We start from the raw sequence: 13170 nt of genomic DNA, 5'->3' as shown, positions 1-13170 counted from the left end.
TAAATTTTTTTATTTAAAAATAATAAATTCACTGTGAAGAAAACACATCTTACTACATTACTCTTTCAAAATTTTATTCCAACATGGAACACCAAGCCACCAATAAAATTACTTTACAAGTAACAGTCCAAAACAATATAAAATGAACTGTCATTGCCATATGTCATTTGCAAATCAAATGGCTTGTAGTAAAACAATTGTTCTGTTTTTTTGAGAACAAGGCTGTGCTCTTGTGCAAAAACCCTGAAAGCATGGAGATGTTCAACAAACTCTGATTCCATACATGAGACCAAAAAATAAACTCCATCCTTGATCAAAATTTGAACAATCTTTCCAAAGACTGGTACATCCTCAACCAAATCTAAGCAAACAACAAGATTTTTTCGATACTCCGTACCATGACACTTTACCCAAGGAGTGATAGTTACTTCACTAGAGAGATCAATGTTGAGTTGCTCTGAAATAAAATCACACTTTTCAAGATCAGACAACAACTCATTTGAAACAGGACCAGATTCAATACCCCTCGATGTTCAGGATTCCCAGTAATAGGCTATTGCCAGCTGGTGTTTTTTTGCAAGCGATTTGGTGAGGTTTTTGAAGTTTTTTAAATTTTTCTTAAAAAACCTGTGTTTTGCTTCGTACCTCATCGTCCATACATGAATCAATGGGCCAATTTGCCTGATGCATTCAGGGTAGTGAATCATAAGGTGATGCTTCGGAATCAGATTTCTAGAAGGATACAAGTCTTTGAACAACCGATGGTGCTCCACTATCAGATGCTTCAAAAATATGATCATTCCTTCAGAAATGCAATGAGAAAACACAATGTCAACAATTTGCAAGAGCAGCAACATCAAATGCCAGTGCTTATCTCCCTCTGGAACTACATCTCCAAATATGAGAGGGATGTTCCTGATGAGACACAATGTCTGACTTGCATTAAGTCCAATACTGTTTCCTGGGTGCTGAAGGTTGACCTTGGTTGGGCGGTTATTTCGGTCCAAAAAACCATAGTTGAAGGCATACAGTCTTTGAGGAATGGAATCACAAGGTATTAGACCGCAACTCATATATTCAAAAAGCAGTTTTACTTCATACTGTGCCACTCCCTCCAGAATATCATGCATAATGTCCAGCACAAAGTTCTCAGATACATTAAAGTAAGTCAAGGTGTTGAGTATAGAATTTCTTTTAATACCATAACAGGAGTTTTCATTAGGGTTGTCAGCAAGATACTTGTAATGCTTCTCATTTTGGTTTCGGTTGCGCAAAATCACCCTTGGATCATCCTCGCTAAATACTTCCTGTGCTAACACCTTGTCAGTAAGGCACAATCTGCAGTAATGTTTTGCAGAAAAAGATTCAACATAACCAAGAATACCGTTTAGACCCAGGTTATCGCCAGTAATTTGAGCAATTGTACCAAAAATGGGCTCCTCAGAAAAAGACACCTTCATTCCCTTCTGCTCAAGAACTTTAACATCATCAATCAATGGGCCAAGTATTTTGTCCATGCCATACTTTTTTCCATCTTCAGAATGAAATAAAGAAATTAGATGTATGTTCATCAAGGATGAATTTACATGTGATGGTAGGTTACGAAGCACAAAATATATACAGCCAAGTTTATGGATTCCTTGTTTAGATCCTAATGGATTAGCTGTTTCAAAATCATCATAGTAAATTTGGATCTGAAGTGCATTATTACAGATGGAGTACAATGGATGCCTTTTGTAATACTGCCCATCACAAAATTCTCTATACATGTCACTTTGCCTTTGTTCTTGAATCAGTTTACATACTTCCTCATTTCTAAAAATGAACTCCAGAGTTTTGAGCAGAGGGATGTAAATAAAGGTGTCATTAACTGTTGTTTGTTCATACATTCCAGAGGTCGTATTTCTTCTTGAATCGTACCTGACTCCCAAGTGAATTTCAGTGGGTTCAACAACTCCCCATTTCTTGCTGAAATATTTTCTCCATTTAGTGTCTGTATTAAAATCTGAGAATGAATTATGAAAATTATTAAAAACCTCTTCAACTGAACTTCTAGTTGTGCTACCAACAGGCACAACATTTAAAATGCTCTCCCTTAAGTTAGTATGGAAATCATTAACAAAATCCTCCATGCTTTCAATAACAGACAAAATTAAATTGTTTGCAACACCATTAGCCTGCAATTTGGCAATTATGGATGCACACATTTCCCTTGAACTATCCCTTGAAAGAGAAGAACATTCAACCACTTGAGCATCATTATCTGTCATTTGCTCTGTGTCAGACACAAGTGCTTCGTCAGGATTTGGAGCATGCTGATTTTGAATAGATATGTTACCACTGCTTGATGCCACACCCCTAAAATGAAATCTGGTTAAATGTTTTTTAAACCCTGCATAACTTTTGAATTGTAGGAAGCAACCATCCTGAGCACAAACCAACTCAAACTTCTTGCCAGGATACAAACTATGAACAAGTTTAAGGTGCCGAATTAATTTTACAGTTGTAGCAAACAGTGATTTACAGATGTAGCATCTAAACATCATTCAGTAATTTAGCTCTGAGCTCCTTCACCCTTGGGGTTTCACTTGTGCTGCCAACATCAATTCTGTACACTGTGGTCTGGAGAAATGTGAACAAACCTTTAAGTGGAGGATCATAACTGATACTGAACACAAAATGGACCTTGAACAGTTCATCGATTGCCGCTAGTGAAGAGGATTCTTGACATGGGATGAGCTTTTTGTCAAGCACAATGAAGAACTGACTGATGGCTTCCTTGCTGCTTCCTATGGCAAGAATGTAAGGTTGACGATTGTCTTCTGTCTCGAGGTGTTCCTGAATACTCCGGCATGCCTGATTGAGGAAAAAAAAAGGCAAATTAAGCATTATCAGTTAACATTATGACTACAAAGTCAACATTAAATTGATTTTGCAATATTGCAAAAGCTGTGACTTAAATGTGTCATTTTGTCAGGGAAGCAATTCTGTGATCAGTTGTAAATCTCTGAGGCTCTCACAGGTTAAGTCCAAATAAAACAAAGAAATGAAATCCCTAGAGGTTACTTAATAAACAGAACATATAACCCTGATGTTTCAGATTTAGAACTGATTATAGAACCGGCTTTACTGGCAATATGTGCATCTTACAGTCATAGTTTGAGTCTGTTTAGCTCAATTGAACACTAAGATCAAAAGACACAGAAAATGATACAAGCGCCAACAAGCTTAATTCCAGTTTAGGTTTAGAAAATTTGATAAATCAAGCACTTCATATTACACTTATCTCATAGTGTATTATCAACTGGAGAAGTTAATGCATTAATTGAAGGTATAATGTCTACAGCTCTTGTATCATCACCAGTTACCTACCTTTTGAAAAACCACCAGATGGTCAATTGCCTGTGAGATGCTCATCTTCTGGATTTTCTTTCTTCCAGAAACTTGGGGCGACAAAAAATGCAGAAGTAGAAGAAAGGATGATATGTCACTGTCCCACTCTGAAAAAGACAAGTAAAAAGTTAAACATAGACAGTAAAATAACATTCAAAAGATTTTCACTGCACCATTACATCAGTTACATCTGTACCTGGGAAATCCTCTGCCTCGCTGCTTTCTTTGTTCTGTTTGGCAGATGACAGCAATCTTTTCAGCAGTGGAGTGGATGTCAAGGTTTCTGCTAGCTTGATAATCTTTGACTTGAAAACTGTTGGCCACCTTTCCAAGAGTCTGGAAGCCGTTTCTGACCCGAACAGGAGTGTAAAGTCCTGGAGAATCTGAGAAATCAGAAGAAAACATTCCATTACTATAAAATATTACAAGCTAAATGTGATGGTCACTATTTCACCACATCTGTGAAACTAACATTTCAATTAAATTTTTTTATATTTATAAATAAAATATATTTAAAAAGACAATTCATACCAATCCTTTCGTATCCAGAAATCGAGGAAAAACAGAGAGAATAGTGGTGGATTTCTCTGGATCACGCACAAGACGTTGTCTGTATTTAAATGTTGCCCTCATCTTCTGCATGATGACCTCACGGTCGCTTGTATGATTCATCAGAGAGATGGCCTCTAGACTTTGATCACTGTCCAGCTGATCTTCAGGGTGACACAGCTGTCGGTCAAGCAAAGGACCCCCCTTTTCCTCTGTTTTAGGATCATCTTTATTTCCAGAAGGTTTTGTCCCCCTTTGTACGGTTTTGAGTCGCCACGACAAGAATCCAGAGTTTTTCTGGCCATCATAAAAATGTTCCTGACATTAATAAATTCAAAAATTAATAAATTCAAAATGACACAAATTCAGATTCAACATTTAACACTCCATTAATATATATATATATATATATATATATATATATATATATATATATATATATATATATATATATAATGATCTTCTGACGACAGACAAGAACTTACATATCCAGTCCTCCCTTGGGGATCTCTGAGTGAGGGAAACAAGGTGATAATTCCCAAACCATACTTCTGTTTGGTAAGGCGGTGTGGAACTCTCCTGAAGAACAGGAGTACTCAATGTTACTTAACATTGATGAGAATTAACAAATGTTATTAAAATTTGTTCAATTAAATGTTTAAAAGATTAGCACTATTACATTTCTAGCACTCAACTTCACACTATACAATTTATAATCTATATAGTAGTCAACATTTGATGTGTATCAAAAAATGTTTTTCAAAATTGTCCTTTGACAAGAATGGGTGTAGTACAATAGATTTAATACTTTGATAAAAGATTTTGATTCATTTCAAATGTTGACTATTGTATACTGCTATAACCATAAAAAAACAACAACATTGTTTTTCATAATTACCCTTCTGTCTCCATCATGTGGGCTACTAGAATGTTCACCATAACTTTTCTTGTCTCATCATTAATTGTCCCCGTATCTTCATACTCCCTCAGCACATTTGCTCCACCTGGTCTTGTCTCTAGAATTTGTTTGATCAACTATAAAAAGAAATTAGCATTAACATCCTATTATAAAGGTAGAAATGCAGGAATATTGAAAATGCCATTTAAATTCAATCCTGATCTGGAAAAGGTCAGTACTATACACATAATACATAAATTAATGGAACTGATTATGTAAAGCTTATGGTTATGATACTGCAAGTAAACCCCCCAAATTGTGTACTTGCACTCACATCTCTGGCCTGTGAGTTTTGTGAAGCCTCATCCTCATCCTTTCTAAAGCGTTTTGGACTAAACCAGTCACTGTCCTCACTGCTTTTTGAAGTTAAAGAGAGTGTATCTGTATCAAAGCTGGCTGAAGATTGAGGTGTGGAGGGTCCTGTTAATGTTAAAACTGGGGTTAACAGGCAACAGGTTTTTTAATACTGGATCAAAATAAAAAGACAGGTCTAAGTACTTTAAAAAAAAAAAAAAAAAAAACAACACTCAATACTAGTTTACATTATGGGACTGTATTTCTACCCACATCAACACTGCCGACATTAAATATATGGTAAAGTACTGAAAATTGGCAGCATTCACTTAGACACATCTTACATCATTCAATAGCTCCACTGTTATCACTCACCACTGTCATTTAAAGCATTTATAACAAGAAGCAGTCCACTGGTGCTCATTAGATCAGGAAACACATCTTCGTCCACCTCTGTACCAGTTTCATCTGTAACTGTAATTACAAGATCCTGTGGTAATGAAAACTTCTCTTTCACTGCAAAGGAGGGAAAATAAATATTATTGTTAAATGCTTTATTCACGTTTAATGATACGTATGATAGAGAAACTTTTTTTTAATAAATATATATTATTTTTAATACCACTCACCCTCTGCTAAAAATAAATCAAAGCAAGCCTCTGGGATTTTTATGAACTTCTTCTGGTTTCGTTATTGTGCTTTGACAAGCATTGTCTTGACCTCTGGTGAAGCTCTTGGTGTGGAGAGAAATAAACACATTATATTTGGTTTATGTAATATAATTGGACTATAAATTGTAAGAATAAATAATTTTTCTATAAATAAAGACAACTTAAAGTTAACGTTCGTTGTTTTGCAGCACACTTACACGACAATGATATATTGGAGGGAGTTTTATGAATGTATTATCGTCTGTTTTGGACTCATTCTGACTACCGTTACGCGCGCTGTCTTCTTCTATTGTTTCCTGGCAGCTGTAATGTCTTAAGCTATAGCGCCTTGACGGCTAAACCTTGTTATTGCAATCTCTTACATTCGCGTAAGATTATGCCCTTACATTAAAATATCTGACAACAGTTTTTGTCGATAATGTAGATTAGTCGTTTCATTCATCTGAAGTCTTGAACTGTGTGTTTATATTCCACAACGTGCGTTCTATCACCGAAGTGAGCAATCACTGACTTTCGTTGCAGCATTAAAAACTTACCACGGTACTTTTTAACAGCGAAAACTCTCACCGATCCACGGTCAGTCGGCCACCATTCAGCAGGAACCCAAGCATGTACCTTGGATTAAAACAAGTTATAGTAGTTCAGCCGCTGTCTTTGAAATGTGCACATTTACTTGTTGAACACTACAAGAAATCCACACGCGATAGTTCACCTTGAATAACGTTACCTGCTAAAATGGACGGCGGTCTTAGCGCGCGAGCCTAACTACACTGTGCTTATGTCCAGACATGTGCATACGGTAAATAAAATAAATAAAGCAATCGCCGTGTGCGAGAATTATAATATAATAATATTAATATAAGCGTTATGGTGGCTTTACATGATTCATAAAATTGCTGATATAGGCTAACTTAATAAAAATCACGTCTGAATTATTTGGCTGTGTAACGCTTGATATACTGATCGTTATGAAAAAAAATGATTAAACTAAGATACAAAAACATATTATTTAATTTACACAATGAATCTGTATAATAAGATTTATATATTAGACTTACCAACTTTCTTCCACTTGCAGCATTTGAAATGGCGTCTGCATGTGGTCTGGTTGAATCAAAAGGACGTCTGCACGTTCATGGAGGTGTGGCCTGGTTAACGCTTAAGGAGTTGCCTTTGCAACGATATAAAATGACACCAACTCTTAATCGAAACTGACGCTTTTGGTGTTTAACTCAATCTGTATAGCGTTGACGCAACACTTTATTTTAACACTTTGTTGTAACACCAGTAAATCAACACCGGTAAATTTGCTGTGTGAGATCTAATAGGCTGAAGTAGCCATCTGACCTTGGAAACAGTGCCACATTTACATCATCTGTGAGGTACAGAATCTGGGTGCTTAACTATAAAAAAAAAAGTAAAAAAAAAAAAAAGTACTCTTTAATCTTTAGATAAATACAATATATATATATATATATATATATATATATATATATATATATATATATATATATATATATATATATATATATATATATTTTTTTTTTTTTTAAATCTTTAATCCATCATTTAAAATGAAGGCTTGAAATATTTCACTTTTTGTGTAGTTAACTAATATAACAAGTTTCACTTTTTGAAAAAAGATTTGAAATAAAATAAATAAACAATTCTCTTAGGTTTTTTTTTTTTTTTTGCATATATTAGTAAAAGAAATTAACTACAATCAAATGTCTGATTTTAGATTCACCAACCTTAAAATAACTAAATAAGCTCCTTCAATATATTTTATTATATTTTTGTTTTTTAGAGAACCATGGCCTCAAAGTTTCAACATACCGTCAGTCAGCGGCTCGTCGCTGTCACGATTACCAGCAACCGTACTTCATAAGATCGCTGGATTTCATTCACAAAAACCATGTACTACAAATCCGCCATTTCTGGACTACATTTTCATACATGCCCTCCGTTCCCACTCACACATGCTTCCTCATTTAGACTGATTACACTCGCACCACCTGAGGATTGTCAACGACTGATTACACACTCTATTTAAGCAACAAACTCAGCTCCACTCTCTAGGCCTTCCGCAGTTCCACGCTCCAGGCCCGCCTCAGCTCTGTGCTTCAGGTACGCCCCCGCTGTATGGTCCTGGCCCTTCATCCCTCCCCCTGTTTCGCCTCACTATGACCAGCAATCGTACTTCATAAGATCACTGGATCTTATTAACAATAACCATGGACTACAAATCTGCCATTTCTGGACTACATTTTCATTCATGCACTCTGTTCACACTAACACATGCTTCCTCATTTAGACTGATTAAACTCGCACCACCTGAGGATTTTTAACGACTGATTACACAAACTATTTAAGCAACACACTCACTCATTCACATTGCCGAGTCTTGTTAGCTGTAAAGTAACATCACAATGCGTTATCCCTGTCTTGTTTTCCTGTGTTTAGACCTTAGCCTTGTTAGCCGTTTGTCCTAGTCTGCCGCCTGCTTTACGACCTCTCGCCTGTTATTTTGGTTATGTTTCTGGATTGCCTTTATTCACCTGTTTGCACCTGTATTGACCATTGCTTGTCGACTATCCGAATAAACCTGCAAGTGGATCCAAACTCAGTTGTCTGTGTCACTCCCAGTGGTTACAGTAACGTTTTGTAAAATGTGCAATGCACCAGTATATTCTTTGCTTTGATCTACAAAACCCTGAACGCATGCCATGCATGCGCAGGACATCACGTTTTCATATATTGGTTTATACGTTTACAAAAACTTTGTAACTTAATGTTTACAGATTTTTACATTTTCAGTCTTAACACCGTTGTTGTGTAAATGAACGGATAAAAGTTTTGTTTTAGTACGAAAACGTTGTGTAACGTTAAACGGCCTACAATAAACCGATAAAGTGGTGGTGTTCTTATGTCAGCTATGTGGGTACGCCGACCTACCTGGAAGATTTTTGAAATATTCTCCATCATCATGTTCTCCTCCCTCAACAGTACTTTTTTAGCTGAGGTAAAGAGCACGACGAAAAGATAGCAACGATAAATGCTCCATTCCACTGCAAAGTGCGAAATCTACCACCGGAGTCCAGTACACGTTGACGTTACCCGCGAAGTGAACACGGTTATTCTTCTTTAATTAGTTGCTGTTGGCTAATCAACTTAAAGGGGACGTCCACTATGATATCATATTTTAAATGTTAGTTGATGTGTAATGTAGCTGTGTGAACATAAACAACATCTCTGAATGTAAAAAGTTCTAAGTTCAATGCAAAGAGAGACCTTGGTTTTTACAGAGTTAGCTTAGAAACAGCTGCGCTTGAACTGACCCGATCTAATTCTGTTAATATGAATTGAACCTGCTTCCAATCAGGTTTGAGCTAGCAGAACTGTTGCTATGACAACAACTCTCTGATCAGCTTTGAAGAACGAAACAATCCTGGATCGTGTCAAATTGTCAATATCCAAATCCAGCTAACTGAGTAATCCACGTACGAAGAAAGGACCCCTAGTGTGTAAATGTAAAAAAACAACAACAAAAAAAGCATTATAAATATGTGTTTTCATTGTCACACATTTATTTGCACTTAAGTTAAATAGTTTCTAAACCAATACCACAGAACTCATGATATATTGTATGCTTCTTTATCATTCCTATTAATGAGTGTAGGAGCCTGGCATGTGATGTACAGACATAAGTTGCTACCCACTGTTAACTCCTTAAACAATAAATGATACATTTTTACAATAAATGATTGCATTTTCTGCCGCCTTTGGGTCGTTTTCACACTACACTGCTGGCTTTGGTCCAAACCAGTTAAAACAAACCAAAATGCAGTCATCTGACAAAATCCACATCTCGTGGATTGCCAGTGAATGCCAGTGAACTCCCGCAAGTAAACAAAACCGGCAGACACAAAATGCCGTTTTTACTATGGAGGGATGACTGCGCTGACTGATTGTACCCCTGCTTTAGACAAACTATACATTTCGAGAATGAAGCGCGGCCGTGGCTGGAAAACAGTGTTTTAATGCATCGCTTGTCACTTAAGGAGGAGGCGTGAATTAATTTAGCTAAACTGCGATATGGTCATCTTGCGGAAATATTACCAACAATCCATCATCTAATGTTTCCCCTCTCTCTGCTGGTAAAGCGTTGTCAACAAATATTTTTCCTCCATATCCCATAATGCACAGCGCATCGTCCTATGGCAGCTGGATTAGTCCAAAACGCGCAGTACTTTTTGCGGTTGGACCTTTTTTAGTACGGATCGTATTCTCACCACAAACGAACCGCTTCAGGGTTCGTTTGAAAGCGTACCGTGACCACCTCTTCAAGCAGGTCTCGGTACGCTTATTTGGTCCGCTTTTTGTGCGCACTCGAGTATGATTGCTGCATTCACACACCTGTCCAAACGAACCGCACCAAGAGGGAAAATAAACGCATAAGGCAGGTGTGAAAGCACCCTAAAATCATGCAGCATTTCCTCTGGCAGACCAGAAGCATCACATCACTTTTCTAAATTCACAATCCCTAAATTACTTCATTCCATACAACCAACAAAAGATGTCATTAAAATAAATTGACAAATACATTATTTAATATTTACAGAGGTCACACCGAGTAGGATGAGCATGCCACTTGAAAGAAATGAGTGTGCTACAAGTGACAAGCAAACAGCCAATAAGCTTAGGAGCTGTGCAAGCAGCACAATGTGCTCACATTTTCCAGGCCCATATGGTTGAAAAAATCTCAAATTTTCATATTGCTGCAAGCACACTGTGACTTATGTGACTGAAACTAACCAATCAGGTTTATACTTTCCATAAAGTATACACATTTCAGTAATAATGGTATACTAAGGGTGCTTTCACACCTTTGAATCGATTCAGTTGTTCCGAAACAGGGATTAAAATTGTTACATTGTTGCTCTTTGCTCTTGGTGCGGTTCGCTTTCTCATTGCAAAGTTTTCTAACGGACCAAAAGAGCTAAACCAAGTCCCGTATGAGAAAACTCTCCTCACATTAGTCAGTTTCAGGGTTTGTTTTGCAGAGTCATGCTCAGCTGTCAGGGTGATGGTGATTTGGTGGTGTTTGACGGTGTGTGCGACGTGTCTGAAGAGTGAGGGAAATGCGGTGGGAAGGGGGCAGAAGGGTGCACAGCGTATTTGAGGACCGGTAGAGAGACGCGGGATTTCCGAGAGATTATCACTCGTTTGTGGCCGTCCTGGAGTCTCTTTGCATTTGTGGGAGACACCCGAAACTTCCAGGAGACTTGAGATGTCTGTTGAATGATCTCCCACCCTACTTCTAATTCTCTCTTCATATAGCCGTATGCCTATTACATATTCATAAAACACTGTGATATAACCGGGCTCGGATCGTATCGCTTTCTCACTACAATTGATCCACTCCAGAGTTTGTTTCAATCTAGCCAAGACCACCCCATTCAAGTGATCCCGAAGCGATTATTTTGGTGTCGATCCGAGCGTGATTGGTGGATTCACATATGCCAAACGAACCGCGCCAACTGGGCAAACGAGACAGGTACCGAAACAAAAGTCTAGGTGTGAAAGCACCCTAACACAAAGACAAAACACCCAAACAACATACTTCGTGCTTTATTGTGCTTTTTTAGAAACAATGGCCTCATGTTGCTTTCCACCATGGCCACCTTAGGTGGAATAGCACATCATGATTTTGCCAAGTACAATGCAATCCTGTATTAACATCTATGTTGGAAAATCTTTTTTGTTGGGAAATGTAATCTATACCTATGCTCTACCCCTAAACCCAACCATAACTGTATATTATTTCCAAAATCAAAGAACAGTACTAGTTTTGCATAAACCTAGCCACAAGCCTAATCTTAAAATAAATGGTTAACATATTCGTTAATTCTGATTGTCATGTTGTTCTAGGATTAACAAGGTTTTAATCCAGGAACATGTCCTGTATGGTAAAATTGGGCGGGCCAAACTAGAATAAGAAAAGGAGTGCCTTACCTAACAACACTGTTGATCAACACATTGACCATTGTTATATTTTTTAAAATGATAGGGGACATCAAAAGAAACCGGGTGTTTAAACAAGTTAGTGAAATCTATAATAAAATAATCTTGGGGGAAATGTAATTTAATGCAGTGCTTCTTGTACAATCTGAGACCCACTTTAAATCGGCTAGTGGAGATCGCTGATTTTTAAAGAAAACAGACCTTAAACGCACCGGATTTTGCATTGCCATTCAATTTGCCGGAAGCGCTTAACACAGGTTAATGGCAATTTAAAAGTCCTATTAGCATGCTTCGGCATATACCCCATGGACTCAAATGGAAACAGGTGGGTAATGTTTGCGCGCCAGCGCTGATTAAAAGGAGAAACAGCTGAAGTTAACAACACAGAAGATTAGATCAAACCTGACTCAACAGAGGCGACAGCACTATCTACTGTGCTGGCCATAAGAGTATCCTATTTAGACAGCAATTCAACTTTATTTAGGCAGCAAACTTATTATGAGTTTTTTTTTTTTATGAGTTATTATTATTTATTTTTTTTACAGTACTAACTAACAGAGTTACTTAAAAAAAAAACGAATTTTAATTATCAAATCGTCACCTTGGAATTTTAAGGTTTTCAACTTTGGGGTATATTGTAATAATCAATTGTCACAACATCTAAATTTGTCAAAATGTCTTTTGTGTTTAACAAACAAAATAAACTCATCTCAAGTTAACAAAACAAAGTCAAACAAACAAAATGTTAGTATTTGACAATGAACTATCCCTTTTAAAAACACTGAAAAATAGTTAAGCCAAAGTATTTGTCCTTATTTATTCTTCCACAAGGCAGCTGTAACTACTTTTTTTTTAAGCTTAGAAAGTCAAAGGGCAACTTTACCTAAATCAGTGTTCCACGTTAATTCATTTTATGGCGGTCAATAGTTGCAGACATTTCAGATTAAAAACAAACATACAAAATAATTCTAATCAATAGTCTTGTATCTAGATAAAACATGTCTTATGAATCAAAACAATAGGAACGCATTGAAACAGAACAATAATTACATTTAAAACATTTGTGCATGTGCCAACACCTGGGGGTCCATTCTTCGTACATGAATTACTCATTTAGCAGAAATGGGTGATTGACAATTTGACACTATCCAGAATGGTTTCATTCATAAAAACTCCTCCAAGAGTTGTTTTCATAGCAACAGTTCTGGATTCTGGTAGCTCAAACCCGCTCGGGGTTATATATACACACACATACACACACATATATATATATATTTATAT

At 36.8% G+C, this 13170-nt stretch overlaps 2 protein-coding genes across 3 annotated transcripts in view; both read right to left on the bottom strand.

The window, feature by feature from the left end:
* grk5l (G protein-coupled receptor kinase 5 like) overlaps window positions 1–13170 on the bottom strand; it is an 821722-nt gene that overhangs the window by 432529 nt on the left and 376023 nt on the right. The window lies entirely within an intron of this gene.
* On the bottom strand, window positions 56–6988 carry si:ch211-163b2.4. Of its 2 annotated transcripts, NM_001113648.1 has the most exons (11): window positions 6924–6956; window positions 6402–6480; window positions 5824–5927; window positions 5570–5710; window positions 5175–5320; window positions 4841–4977; window positions 4428–4521; window positions 3925–4260; window positions 3590–3776; window positions 3373–3500; window positions 61–2856 (listed from the first exon to the last, which is right to left on the bottom strand). In NM_001113648.1, exons 4-11 carry the CDS (start codon window positions 5616–5618, stop codon window positions 2536–2538), a joined length of 1398 nt encoding a protein of 465 aa, NP_001107120.1. In that variant the 5' UTR covers window positions 5619–5710; window positions 5824–5927; window positions 6402–6480; window positions 6924–6956; the 3' UTR covers window positions 61–2535. The 2 variants fall into 2 exon arrangements, with proteins under 2 accessions (XP_017212752.1, NP_001107120.1); XM_017357263.3 differs by lacking the exon at window positions 6402–6480 and having other exon boundaries at window positions 56–2856; window positions 6924–6988.

This window comes from Danio rerio, chromosome 8 (assembly GCF_049306965.1).
Source record: "Danio rerio strain Tuebingen ecotype United States chromosome 8, GRCz12tu, whole genome shotgun sequence".
Lineage (NCBI taxonomy): Eukaryota > Metazoa > Chordata > Actinopteri > Cypriniformes > Danionidae > Danio > Danio rerio.
Note: the sequence above shows the minus strand (reverse complement) of the source record. Positions and strands in the feature narration are given on the sequence as shown.